At 36.0% G+C, this 14,206-nt stretch overlaps 1 protein-coding gene across 1 annotated transcript; it reads right to left on the reverse strand.

The window, feature by feature from the left end:
• Positions 1–11,158: 11,158 nt before the first annotated feature.
• On the reverse strand, positions 11,159–12,669 carry LOC122029994 (very-long-chain aldehyde decarbonylase GL1-9-like). The gene is made up of 3 exons (XM_042589144.1): positions 12,540–12,669; positions 12,164–12,445; positions 11,159–11,815 (listed from the first exon to the last, which is right to left on the reverse strand). The coding sequence occupies exons 2-3, from the start codon at positions 12,392–12,394 to the stop codon at positions 11,273–11,275; spliced, it is 774 nt and encodes a 257-aa protein (XP_042445078.1). The 5' UTR covers positions 12,395–12,445; positions 12,540–12,669; the 3' UTR covers positions 11,159–11,272.
• Between the last annotated feature and the right edge of the window lie 1,537 nt (positions 12,670–14,206).

Raw genomic sequence — 14,206 nt, forward strand, 5'->3', positions numbered from 1 at the left:
AGAAAGAAGGTATAAGGCTCTTATGGAATAATTAGATCGATGATGAGTTACCAAATTCGTTTTAAGGATATACACTGGAAACGGAAGTGAACATAGTACCTTTTAAGTCAGAACTCTCTACTCCCATAGAATTACAGAATGGGCGTAAGCCTAGTCTGAAGCATATTCGGATTTGGATGGTCTAGCGCGTGAGAGACACTGAAAAATTGGACATGAGTTCACTTGTTTGTGAGTTATCCTAGAAAAATGAAAAGAGGTTTGTAGTCCTTAAAATCGGAAGGTCATTGTTGGCACCAATGCTCGATTTAAGAAAAGGACTATAAACCACAAGCCCCATGAGTAAAAATTGTTCTTAAGAAAATTAAAGGACACATCTAACCTAGTACCAACTGTACAAGATGAAATATCACAAGAAACTGCAACACGTACACAATTGCAGAAAGTACCTCATCGTAGTGGGAGGGTTGTTAGGCAACCTAAAAAGATTCATGTTTTGGGAAAGTCTTTGACTCGATCCCTGGAGGGCATGAACCCGATCTCCGGACATATGACGAAGCACTCCAAGATAAAGATGCAACATCTTTGCAAAGAATAAAGAATTAGAATATATGTATTCTAATAGAGTCTGGGAGCTTATAAAATCACCAAATGGTGTAAAAGTCATTAGGTCTACAATAGAAAAGGAAGGACAGACAAGAAGGTGTATACTTTCAAAGTAAGGCTTGTTGAAAAAGGGAAACCTTTTACCGGTAGCCATGCTTAAAGTCTATCCGGATTCCTTTATCTATTGTTGCTCATATGGATTATGAGATTTGGCGAAAGGATGTCAAGATAGTTTTCCTTAACGGAAGTCTTGAAGAAAACATCTATATAAAGCAACCAGAAAGGTTCATTGCAAAGAGCAAAGAGCATCTTATGTGTAAGCTCAATCAGTCTATGTACTGAAGTAAAGCTCCAAGATCTTGGTACATCTGGTTTAATAAAGTAATCCAGACCTATGAATTTATTTTATAACCGAATGAGTTTTGTGTATACAAGAAGTGTGATGGAAACGTGGTGGTATTTCTTGTACTATACGTAGATGACATTTTTGGTAGTTGGAAACAATATCAAAGTGTTGTCGGAAGTAAGGGCATGTTGTCCAAACAATTCGATATGAAGAACTTAGGAAAATGTGCACACATTCTTGGGATCAAAGACATAAGGGATCGCAAGAAAAGAATGTTGTGCCTATCCCAAGCTTCATACAATCCTTGCTCGTTTTAAGCATGCAAAACTCCAAGAAAGGTTTCTTACCTTTTCAGCATGGAGTAGCTTTATCTAAAGAGATGTCTCCGAAGACATCAAAGGAGATAAAGTAAATAAAGGTAGTTCCTTATGCTTCGGCTGTCGGAAGCCTAATGTATGCTATACACGAGATCAAGAATCTGTTTTGCCAAGGGCATAGTTAGCAGATATCAAAGTAACCCTGAATAAGGACAATGGATTGTGGTAAAGCATATATTGAAGTACCTTAGAGGCACTTGAGATTATATGCTAGCTTACAAGGCAGTTAATTTGGTCCCTGTGGGTTGCACGGATTTTGACTTCCAATCAGATAGGGACAATAGTAAGTCGACCTCGGGGTTTTGTGTTTACTTTAGGAGGTGAAGTCATAACTATGAAAGAGTGATAAGCATAGGTGCTTTTTCGGACTCCGCCATAGAAGCTGAGTATATGGCAGCCTCTGAGGTAGCCATAAAAGTTGTATGGCTCAGATACTTCAAGATAGACTTAGATATGATTTTTGTTTTGCCCAAAATAATTTGGTGCAGTAGCAAACTCGAAGAAACCATAAGTCCATAAGACAAGTAAACATAATAGAGCGCAAGTACTACCCAATACGAGAAATCGTATAACGAGGAGAAGTTGTTGCCGCTTAGATTGCATCAGGTGATGACCTATAGATCCTTTCACTAAGGTCCTTAAGGCAAGAGCTTTTGATGGACATGTTGAAGGGTTGGGAATCAGATGTATGGCAGCAGAAATGACAGCTTAGTCTTTTAGTATAAGTGGAAGATTGTTAGATTGTATACTAAAAGCCAAGCTTTTGGTATAAACATTTATCTAGAAATAAGAATCACATTGGTCAAATGTCTACATTTATGATAAATGTAGTTGTTCAATTAATTTATATTGTATATAACATGGTGTGTGGTGTCACACACAGAGGATCATGTTATAAGTACCTTATAAATTATAAACAGTAGCTCACGACCAAGATGGAAAGGAACAAACCATTGGAAGGTCGTAGTGTAATTAGGTATTAGTTTATCTTAACTATATAATTACACTAGTACACTTAGAGTGTATTGAGTAGGACCATTAGAGGTCGTTTCTTTTATACTGACTTTATAAAGAAACAAAGACCTCAGTTATTATGGAAGTGTGTGCTCTTAATCCTAATATAATAACAAGCATATAAATTTGATATTTATTTCTTTAATTTATCAATGGGTGAGATTTAGTTCGATAAATCAATAAGCCCGATAAGTTGGGAAATGATATCACTTATAGTATGTGTTGTTGATTATAGAAGGAAACTGTGTCTTAGTGATCTAGGTTGATAATGTCCCCAAGAGGAGCTCATAAGGATTGTCATGTTAAACCCTGCAGGTGGATTTAGTCCGACATGACGATAAGGTTGAGTGGTACTACTCTTGGACTAAGATATTAATTAAGTGAGTTGTCAGTAACTCATTTAATTAATGGACATTCGACATCTTAAACACAGGGAGACTAACACACTCATAATAAGAAGGATCCCAAAATGTAATTTGGGATTGGTACGGTAGTTCAATAATAGTTCTTTAGTGGAATGAATTATTATTGGTGGAATTAAGTTGTGTGTTCGGGGCGAACATAGGAAGCTTAATTTCATTGGGAGACCAAAACCAATTCCTCCTCTCGGTCCCTATCGTAGCCTCTTGTATATAGAGATTTATACCCACCACATGCCCACCTTCTTACCCAACCTATAGGGGTCGGCCAAGCTAAGCTTGAAGCTCAAGCTTAGGGTCGGCCAAGCCTAAAGGTTGAGCCTTAAGGTGGCCGGTCAATAGCTTGTAGCCCAAGCTTAGGTGGCCGGCCACATCATATTAAAAAGAGATTTTTATTAAAATTATTTCTTATGTGGATATCATGTTTTAAAAGAGAGTTTGAAATTTAAATCTTTCCTTTTATAGCTTTCTACAAAAGATTAAGAAAAGATTTGAATTCTTTCCTTATTTGTAGATTGAAAGGTAGATTTTAATTTTGAGAAAAATTTCCTTTTTTAAACCATGTTCATGATTTAAAAGAGAGTTTAAAAATTAAATATCTCTTTTATAAGTTTCTACAAAAGATTAAGAAAAGATTTGATGTCTTTCCTTATTTGTAGATTGAAAGGAGATTTTAATTTTTAGAGATAATTTTCCTTTTGAAAAATTATCCACATGTTTAAAAGAAAGATTTTAATTTATAAAATTTTCTTTTTATAATCCACCATGAAGGGAAAAATTATTGGAGAGATTTTTATAAATTTCCGAAAGCAAATAAGGAAGTTTTAATTTGTGTTTAAAATTTTATTTGCTTGGAGAATTTAATGTGGCCGACCATTGTAATTGAAAAAAGGAATTTAATTTTAATGAATTAAATTTTTATTTTTCATGGCAAAAGAATTAAGGAAGTTTTTATTTAAATTTCCTTATTTGCCAAGACCAAGGATTATAAAAGAAGAGGCAAAGGTGCCTTCATTGTGAAAGACTCTATTTCTTTTTCTCTCCCTCTCTTCCTTGGTGTGGCCGACCAACATCTCTTTCTTTTTTCTCTTCTCTCCACTTTGTGGCCGAACCACATCTCTTTCTTGGAGTCCTTGTGGTGGCCGGATCTTGCTTGGAGAAGAAGGAAAGAAAAGGAGGCGATATTTCTAGTCCCTTGGAGCTTGGTGGTGGCCGAACCTCTTCATCCTTGGAAGAGATTTTGGTGGCCGAAACCTAGAAGGAAGAAGAAGGTGCTTGGTGGTTCTCATCTCGAAAAATCGTTGCCCACACAACGTCCGAGGTTAGAAGAGGAATACGGTAGAAGATCAAGAGGTTATTTTTGCTTACAAAGAAAGGTATAACTAGTAATTGTTTTCCGCATCATACTAGTTTTCTTTGTATAGTTATTTATGGAAATACCAAACACAAGAGGCATATGATTCTAGAGTTTTCGAAATAGTTTTTTCGAGTTTGTGTTTTCTTCTTTTTCGAATTTGTGATTCGATTGTTCTTTTTGGTTAACCTAGAGTTATTTAAGGAAATAAATATTAGCTTTCCTTAAAAGGCTTTGCCTAGGCGGTGGTGATTGCTCTCATATCCAAGAAGGTCATGTGCCTCGTCATGCAGTCTTGGAAGTCAATTTTGGAAATTAATATTTATGGAATTAATAACTTAGGTGGATTTGAATCAATAGTGTTAAGTTCCGCTTGCGATTCAAATCTAAACCATTAAGAACAGATAAGTTAAATTTGGAATCAATGATGTTAAGTTCCGTCTGGGATTCCTAATTTAACTTCTAAAGAACACAATAGGTTATTTAAGGAAAGGTTCGACACTTGTACAAAAAAAATTTGTACAGTGGAACCGGTTCGATTTTCTTAGGACTAACCAACAGTACTTACTAAGCGTTTGCTTATAGATTTGCATTTCCTTATTCTACAAATAAAGGTAAAGGGAAGCTCGAGTAAGGAGTGGGTAGCAGGAGCAATGTTTGCTGGTGTGTGTGACGGAACAGTGGAAAGTGATCTTGGAACTTGCTAGTACTTGAAAATGCTAGATTTTGGTACTGATGGATCTAGTTTCTCATTTACGCTTAGCATAAACATACTATTGGAGTATTGTGTATGAAGAATGTTCAATTGTTAGTAATTAGTTGTCAAAGTCTCCTTATAAAGTAATGGGATAGATTGATAAGCCAAGAAAGGAGTACAAGAGTAGAATCACTCCCTTTTTGGGGTGCAGGGGGTGACCCCCACACGGCCGGGACATGGCCGTGTGAAGTCACACGGCCCCAACTCTCTCCCTCTCGTCCAAAGATACACGGTCGTGTGCCACACACGGCCATGCGAGGCTTAGCCTCTGGAAAAGTTACACGGCCGTGTGCCACACACGGCCATGCGAGGCTTAGCTTCGGGAAAAGTTACACGGTCGTGTGCCACACACGGCCATGCGAGGCTTAGCCTCTGGAAAAGTTACACGGCCGTGCGCCACACACGGCCATGTAAGGTTTAACTTCTAGAAGGGTTACACGGTCGTGTGCCACGCAAGTTCAGACTAGATTTCTGAATCGAGCGAAGTGCAAATAACAAGGTCAAAAAAAAAAATGAAAGATAAAGGTAACGTTCGTGCCCTAAGTTAGGGTAAGAGAAAGGCGTTCGTTACATGACTCATCAATCGATTAGCCAAGTAAAAAGAGTAGTTCTGTAGGTTTTGAATAGTTGAGCTGATATGTCTAATCGATTGGGAGGTGTCGAATTAACCCTAGAAAAGGAGTTTTCACGAAGATTTAAAGAACACTTGTTTTGACCAGTTCTTGGGTATTTGGAGAAGAAGTGTTGCAGTATTTTCTATCTCCAAGAAGCAATCCAAAACAAGAAAAGAGCAAGCAAAGCAAGATTCATATTATAAAATCATTTTTGTGTGGTTGATAAGGTTGTTGTGGGCTATGGACCATTATATAGCTCATATAAAGTGTTAAGTATGCGAATAATGTATCGGCCCAAAAGAAGATACATTGTGTGACTACATAAAGTTGAGTAGTATTTGAGAGTACCTTTAATAAATTGCATGTTTTAATCCAAAGATTATAAATGTAAGGTTGTATTTAGTATCTCATAAAAGAGCTTATTCTATGCAATTTTTTTTATTATTGCATACTTTTTATGATATTTAGTATCTTAATTATCTCTATTCTTGACTTTAATTAAATCATGAGTTTATAGTGTGTTCTCTCTTTTAATTTAGTGCAATTAGTAATTGTCGACACTAACAACCTCCCCACATTAACTAGATTACACTTTATGGAATGGAAAGAGTACATTATCATAATCTTAGTCTGCATGGATTTAAACTATGCATTGAGAAATGATTCCGCATCCTTAACAAGTGCTACTACTACATAGCAAAGGGTTTAATTTGAAAAGTGGGAATAATCAAACCGTATTAGTCTAAGTATCATGAGACTTTCAATTATTTTGGTACCAATTAAAGACTTAATAGCTGAAGGGGAGGATGTTAGGAGTTTTCTGAATCAAATTAACAAATTGATTCATATAAAACGAAAATGTTGAGACTATTACACTTCTTGTGAAGTTGGGGTCCAGTAAAGGAAGCATAAAGTAGTACATTATGGAAATGTTTAATATCTTCACAAGTATTAAAACACTAAAACTTGAAATATTTGAGAGTATATTAGTACATTTTGTCTTAATATATCTGTCTGCACAGTTCACTCCTTTTAAGATCTCATATAATTCTCAAAAAGAAAAATAGACATTGAATGAGCTTATTGCTCAGTGTATGCAAGAGGACAAGAAACTAATGCATAAGATATCTGAGAGTGCTCACTTAATATATAGTTCTCAAAGTTTGAGTAAGAAATGAAAGAGGATCAACAATAAAGGAAAAGGTAAACAGCTGTAAATTTTTGGGGCTATGATTATAAGGAGCACAAGAAATAAAATAAGTCAATTATTTCTTTTGTAAAAAAAAAGGGTCATATGAAAAAAGATTGCTCCAAATGTGTCAATTGGCGTGTTAAGAATGACAAACTTTTAATTTTTTTTAGTTCGGAAGTCAATTTAGCTATAGTATCAACTGACACTTAATGGATAGATATCGATGTTACTACTCACATAAGTAGTAGTATGCAGGGTTGTCTTAGGAGTTATCTTCTGTTTAATTGTGAAAGATACATCTATACGGAGAATGGTAAGAAGATGAAAGTAGAGTCCATAGGTGTTTTTAGGCTTTATTTAGGAACTGATATTTTTCTAGATTTGTAAAATACATTTATTGTACCGTCTTTTAGACGAAACTTAATTTCATTTTTTTTTTTTGACAAATTAGGTTATTTTTGTTCATTTAAAAATGAAATGTTTAGTATTTTCTTTGAATTTAGTATTGATTAGCAATGATTCTTGATTAATAAGTTGTATAAATTAAACACATTCTCTTACATTTGACTAACAACATGATTGTACATAGTATAGGTATGAAACATGAATTGACTGACGAGAATTCTTCAATGTTGTGACATGCATTTAGGACATTTATCCAAACAATACCTAGAAAGGTTAATGTCATATGTTATTCTTGATTTCCTTGACATGTCAAACTATGCTATATGTACTACTAACAAAAGAAATAAGAGCTAGTCATTGTAGTGATGTTTTGGAATTAATACATACGGATATTTATGGATCATTCCATAAGGTATCACGGAATGAATACACATATTTTATTAGTTTCATAGATGACTACTCTTGATTTGACTATCTGTATCTTATTCACGAGAAGTCGTAATCTTTGAAGGTGTTTAAAATTTTTAAAGCCACAAATTGAAAATCAACTAGGTAAGAAAATTAATGCCGTTAAATCCGATCATGAAGGTGAATGTTACGGTCAATATGATAGATTAGATGAACAACGTCTAGGACCTTTTTTGAATTTCCTTGCTGAGTGTAGGATTGTTCCTCAATGTACAATGTCTGATATTCTAAGTCAGAATGATGTAGTTGAGCGACGAAACCTTACCCTAAAAGATATGGTGAGAAATATGATAACTTTTACTTCTTTACCAGAGTCTTTGTAGAGTGAAGTATTCAAGACTATAATTTACCTACTTAACATATTATTCAATAAGACAGTAACTAAAACTTTATACGAGATGTGGACGAGTAGGAAGCCTAGCATTAGATATTTACATGTCTGGGTTGTCCAATTGAGGCTAGGTCTTATGAAAAGAAACTGGACTCAAGGACTATTAGCTATAACTTTATAGGTTATTCTAAAAAGTCAAGGGGATATAAATTTTATAATCCCCTCTAATAGATCTTTTTTCAAAACAAGAAACACCAAATTCATTGAGGATGATGGGAGTGCTAAGGTTAGAGAAATATCTTTCGAGGAAAGCATCAGCAATTCTCTTGTGGTCACTACTAGTGCAATTAGTAGAGATATGATTATCATACCTTATATTATAAATATTGCAAATCTAGTGGGAGTAGTGAACCAAAATATTCCCATGTTATCACCAAAGCAATTGGAGAAACCTTCCACTCAGGTAGAGTTATTATCTCATATTGATGAGTAAGTACCTTAACCATCAGAAGCACAAGTATCTTTAAGGTGTTCTACAAGGGATAGGAGGTTCATGATTTCTCGTAATTATGTTTATCTCTAGGAGTATGAGTTTGACATAGGGTTAGAAAGTGATCCTACATCTTTTCAAGAGGTCAAACAATGCTCTAATTCTAAAAGGTGGATTGATGTCATGCAAAAAAAGTTGAAGTCTATGACAAACAATGACATTTGGAAACTTATCGAATTGCTTGAAGATACAAAATTCATTGGTTGTTAATAGATATTTAAATCCAAATGAGATTCAAAGAGCAATTTTGAGACTTGTCTTGTTGCCAAGGGATTTATTCAAAAGGAGGACATTAATTATAAGGAAATTTTCTCGCTTATGTTGACGAAAGACTCCCTCAGAGTAATTAAGCCACTTGTAGCTCATTTTGATTTAGAACTATATCATATGAATGTAAAAACTCCCTTCGTTAATGGTGACATTGATGAGTCTATATATATGGTGCAACCAAATAATTTTAAGTCTGAAGATTCAAAGCACCTAGTATGTAAATTAAAGAAGTCTATTTATGGTTGATATCAGACGTCCTTTCAATGATATCGAAAATTTGATCAAATGGTTATCTTATTTGGATTTTAAAAAAAACCTATTGATATGTGTATATATGTTAAGTTCAATGGGAGCAAGTTTGTTATACTTATCCTGTATGTGGATGACATATTACTTGTAAGCAATAATAAAGGTTTGCCGCATGAAACCAAGTTATTTGTATATGGTAATTTTGAAATAAAAGATCTTGGTGAAGTATCTTTTATTTTAAGCATAAAGATATGTTTGTGATCATTCAAGAGACATTTTTAGACTTTCATAGAAGGCCTATATAAAAAAAGGTGCTTGTAAGGTATCACATGTAAAACTTTGCACCTGGTGACACGCCTATGTCTAGAGGTGACAAATTTAGTTTGCATTAGTGTCTACGACTTGAACTTGAAATAAAGGAGATGAAACAATTTTCTTATGCGTCAGCTGTGACAAGTATCATGTATGCACAAGTTTGTACACATTCAGATATAGCGTTCATAGTGGGAATGTTAGACAGATATGCAAGTAACTCAGGACCATCGCACTGAAAGCAGTGAAGAGAGTGATGCGATATTTACAAAAGACTAAAAGTCACATGCTCGCATATCGGAGATCAGATCACCTGAAGGTAATTGGATATTCAGACTCTGATTTTACTATATGCTTGAATAACAGGAGATCCATTTCAGACTATATTTTCATACTTACTGAAGGGATATATCTTAGAAGAGCATCAAGTAGACGTTAGTAGCTACTTTTACTATTGAGGTAGAGCTGATCGCACATTATAAAGCATTCAATTACAAGATTTGGCTGTGAAACTTCATCACAACGTTGTAGATCGTTGATTACATTGACAGACCATTGAAAATCAACTGTGATAATAAAGATGCAGAACTTTATCCAAGAATAATCATAGTTCGTCGAAGTCCAAACACATCGACATCAAAATTCTATCGATTAAAGAAAGAGTTCACAGTCATCAGATGATGATAGAGCATGTCATCATAGATTCTATATTGACAGATTCACTTACCAAGAGCTTGATGTTTAAGGTGTTTAATGCTCATGTTGTGGATATGGGGTCCTTCTCATGGAAGAAGTACTCATTTAGTGGAAGTCTATATTTATTTTATTACTTTATATTTGTTAATAAAAATAAACATTTTATTTTGATTATTGTACATACTTAAAATTCAAAATATACATGGGTATTTTGTTTATTTGGCACTCTGAAATAAAGTATTATGATTACTATTGTTGTTTAATATATGATGTTTGTAAATGTGATATAGATTTCTTTTAGAATCAAAAGGTTTAGATCATGATTTACTAGTGCAATTTAGTATAAAGTGTTAGCAAATGTGATCAGATCATTTTTTGGTTTAACTTTGGACTAGTTGAAAATTGACATGTATTGATCACATTTTATGTAATTTTTATATTGCACATCCACATCTTAATTAATGTCATTAATGATATTAATATTGTGATTACTGTTAGGCCTTGTTACAGTCATATATAGTAACTATAATATCTTTAGTCTTATATCAATGAAGTTAATGGACCGGATTGATTATAGGAGATATTTCATACCTATAAAGTTAGATATTGTTATTGACGTCAACTAAAGTTATTCTCGAATGCGATATACAAGTCACATGTAGCTCAAGTGGAAGATCGTTGAATTTTATTTCCTTTAGGTGGATTAACATGCGATTTGAGATATGCGGATTTATGTTGTTAAGGATCTACACCCATTAAGTGATCTAACTTATATTAATTCGGATTTTTGGCTCTTGGATGTGAACTCATATATATAAAACCTATTACATGTATTCATTATTAATGATGGACTTATAATGGATGTGGATCCTCTATCTATATAAAAGTTTGGTCCGGTTGGATTAGGGATTAGAGAAAACTCCTCGTCCCTCATTGACAAGAATTTTCAACGTTGTCACCCTAACTCCTTCGAAAAACCTCTCATTCTTCTTCTTCCGTAAGATCTCAAGATCTCCATGACAACGCTTTACGACAATGGCTCTTCTGCTGCATTCAGGTTTCATTGTCGTTATTATAGTTTTTGTATCTATCTATTGTGCTATAGTGATTGATGAAACTAGCTAGATCTCATGTTTAGGATTATTTTCTTTGTTCACATTCCTTTTGTTAATAGAACTCATGTGGTTAATTAGGAGAAAACTTTAATTCTAACAAGTACTTCTTTTGCAAGAGAACTTGTTTTTCAAATAACTGAACAGTTCGACTCTTCATTCTACTGATCCTGGAAATATGTACTCAAACCCACACATGGAGTTTAATCTTTTGAAGGTCTTGCCTCCAATCCACCTTCTCGTCGAGGGACCAAGTCGTAAGGCATGTAAGTCCCCAACAGTCTATCCCAAACGGAGAAGAAAGGTTGAGAGTAATTGTACTTCAACCCTTTAAGCTGATGATGGATGTCATGGTAGGCCGCGTTGTTGCGGAAGAAGAGTTGGAAGACGTTCCCAGGCAGCCAAAGGCCACTATGGTCGTCGATAGTTTTCATCGTCGCGAAGCAAAAAAAGAACACAGCAGTCCGCGCGGTCATCCCGGAGACCAGGAATGCGATGCCGCCGCCGAAAGTGTCCAGAAGGAGACCCTCCAACGGATGGTTGTAAAGGGCTCCAATCGCACAAGTGACGACGAGGCGGTGATGCCAAGAGTGGATATGCCGGTAAAGGAACTTGTTCTCGTGCATGTAACGATGGAGGAAGTACTGCCACGAGTCCATTACAAGCATCGCCACCAAAAACTGCAGGGCTTGAATCGGCAGCGGCGGCTGAGCCGTGTTCGATGATAGACCCATCTTTGCCGTAACCTGAGATAATCGATGCCATATCAACAATGTAGCTACAAGCAAGAAATAAATGTCACAACCACCATCGTTTTATTACAAGCAGAACCAGATTTTTTTTTCCTTTTTGACAATTATGAATCCACGAACGATATATCCACCTACCAATCTTTAATGATAACACCTACCAGCTATGGGAGCCCATTCGTACTCGTTTTGTCAATCGAGCTCAGGTACTTATAACACTGGGAATGGAGGTATAATTATGAAACAATAAATGCAACTTCATGGTACTATTGTAAGGGGAAGAATCAAGTCATTGTGGACCAAATCCAAAACACACACACAAGAAAAAGGTTTTTGAAATCTCACCCAGAAGAGCGATTGCGCGAGAGTTGCCTGGAGGAGCTGCTGAGATAGAACACCCTTCACCACAGTCGGCAGCGTCACCGAATTCTTCGCGTTCAGTTCCTTCCGGGAGTGGAGCCGAAACCGGTCCAACGGCGGAAGCAGCTGGTAGAGTCCGCCGTAGAGCCAGTAAACAACGATCGGAGCAATCGTGCCCATCAACTCGTCGCTGACGTATCCTTCCCAAAACACCATCTTTTCTAGAACACGGCGATCAGAATGCGACAGCAAAAGAAATCCAAAACACTACGGGGGAAAACAAACAACTTATAGGCGCGAAGGGGCACTAGTTGCTTCGAGAATACGTGAGGAGGAAAAGAGTTGAAATCATGCAAAAAACCTGATGAAAACGACGGATTTGGAACTTGCCGCCGAAACAATCAGTCTTAACACTGTGGGCGCCGACGACGGAGCACAAGCGATGTGCTTGCGGTTGTGGTTGCGCTTACGGATGCGTGAATTTATTAATCGTCCCCAACTGTTCGCCCGTGCAGTTCACCATCGTAGTCGTGCAGTTCACCATCCTAATTCAGTCGTACAGTTCGTTCGGGGACCACGATGAAAGTTGGTCCAGTCGAGGGTATGGCAGTCAATTACAGTTCACATCCCATTTTTAGGCGATAAGAGTTAAATTATGGAATCAACTTATTTATAGCATCTCATTATAGTAAATCTGGGCGTACGAAACGAGGGTATGGCAGAAGCACGCAGTTCCGGGCGAGAAACGGCAGACCACCTAATTATATTAATTTCTCGCTTTTAACTCTTTTTTATATTTTACTCCTTATATTTCAACAGATTATATTTTAACCTCTATAATTTATATAAAAAAGAACTAAAGTGCCTTCTTAGGAGCGAGAACAACCAGATTAAACTTCTTCTAATATATAATTTTATCACACAAATCTAACATAGAATTTATTGATCTCAAGGATTTGTTAGCTTTCGACCCTATTGAATTTGAACAATTTTATCAGAGACAAAGGAATAGTTCTAATTATAATTACAAATCAAATTAAATTTACATGTTGAGTTGACCTGAATTGATAATATTAAGTTATCAAATAGGAAAGGAAGAATTGTTTTGAATGATTTAGTTTAATAGAAAACTGAGTTATATTGTATGGCAGAGTGTAGACTTTCGAGTATAAAGTCCAAGTGCAGACTCTTGATTTTTCGAGTGCAAACTCCTTACTCTCAAGTGAAAAATCCTGACTCCCAAGTACAAACTCCTTGCTCTCGAATGTAGACTCTTGTCTGAAGAGTCTGAGTTGCAGAAAACTGCAGAGTTCGAGTTGCAGACTCCCGACTCCCGAGTGTAGATTCTCGACTGGAGAATTTGAGTTACAGAAAACTTCTAGAGTCCAAGTTGCAGGCTCCCGAGTGCAAACTCCTGACTCCCGAGTGTAGAATCTCAACTGGAAAGTCCAAATTGTATAAAAGAAGAGGTTGAGACTTGCTTTCTAATAATTTTTTTAAAACAGATTTGTCTTCCTCTAGCTATGCTTTGAGGTTATGATGGACATCTGTTTTCTAAGATACAATGACATAACCAAACGTTGATCCTTCGTGCCGAATTAAGAAAGTACTCAATTGTTATCACGTGTGAACTATCGAACGGAAATGCATTGCGAAGAGAAGATTTGGGAAACAAAAGTAGAGGAAAATCTTTGCTCCTAGCTCTATCCACTTGCTCTTTGTCACAGTCTCATTCGCTTAGGTAAATTTTGTCCCGATCAATCCGACATTCGACGTGTGTATATCGTGCTCACACATGAGTCAACTTAATTCAATACAATCCGAACCCTAAATTTATATCCCTGCATACCTACGCGTTAGAAAAAATCTCTCTCTATATATATTTACATCATCCTTACGAGCTGGATCAACCGATTAAGGCGTGACATCCTTACACAATGAGTCGTAGGGTCGAAGGTCCACGGACGCGCACTGGATGAATGATCTGGGCCGGCTGTGTTAAATTCCGGAGACACCACGTTTTATCCG

Source organism: Zingiber officinale, chromosome 10B (assembly GCF_018446385.1).
Source record: "Zingiber officinale cultivar Zhangliang chromosome 10B, Zo_v1.1, whole genome shotgun sequence".
Classification (NCBI taxonomy): domain Eukaryota; kingdom Viridiplantae; phylum Streptophyta; class Magnoliopsida; order Zingiberales; family Zingiberaceae; genus Zingiber; species Zingiber officinale.

Excerpts from the sequence above, each read along its gene's own strand:
- LOC122029994 (XM_042589144.1), bottom strand. The coding sequence starts at position 12,394 with ATGGTGTTTTGGGAAGGATACGTCAGCGACGAGTTGATGGGCACGATT. Across the intron at positions 11,816-12,163 it reads TCGCGCAATCGCTCTTCTGG|GTTACGGCAAAGATGGGTCT; the intron begins GTGAGATTTCAA and ends CGATTATCTCAG.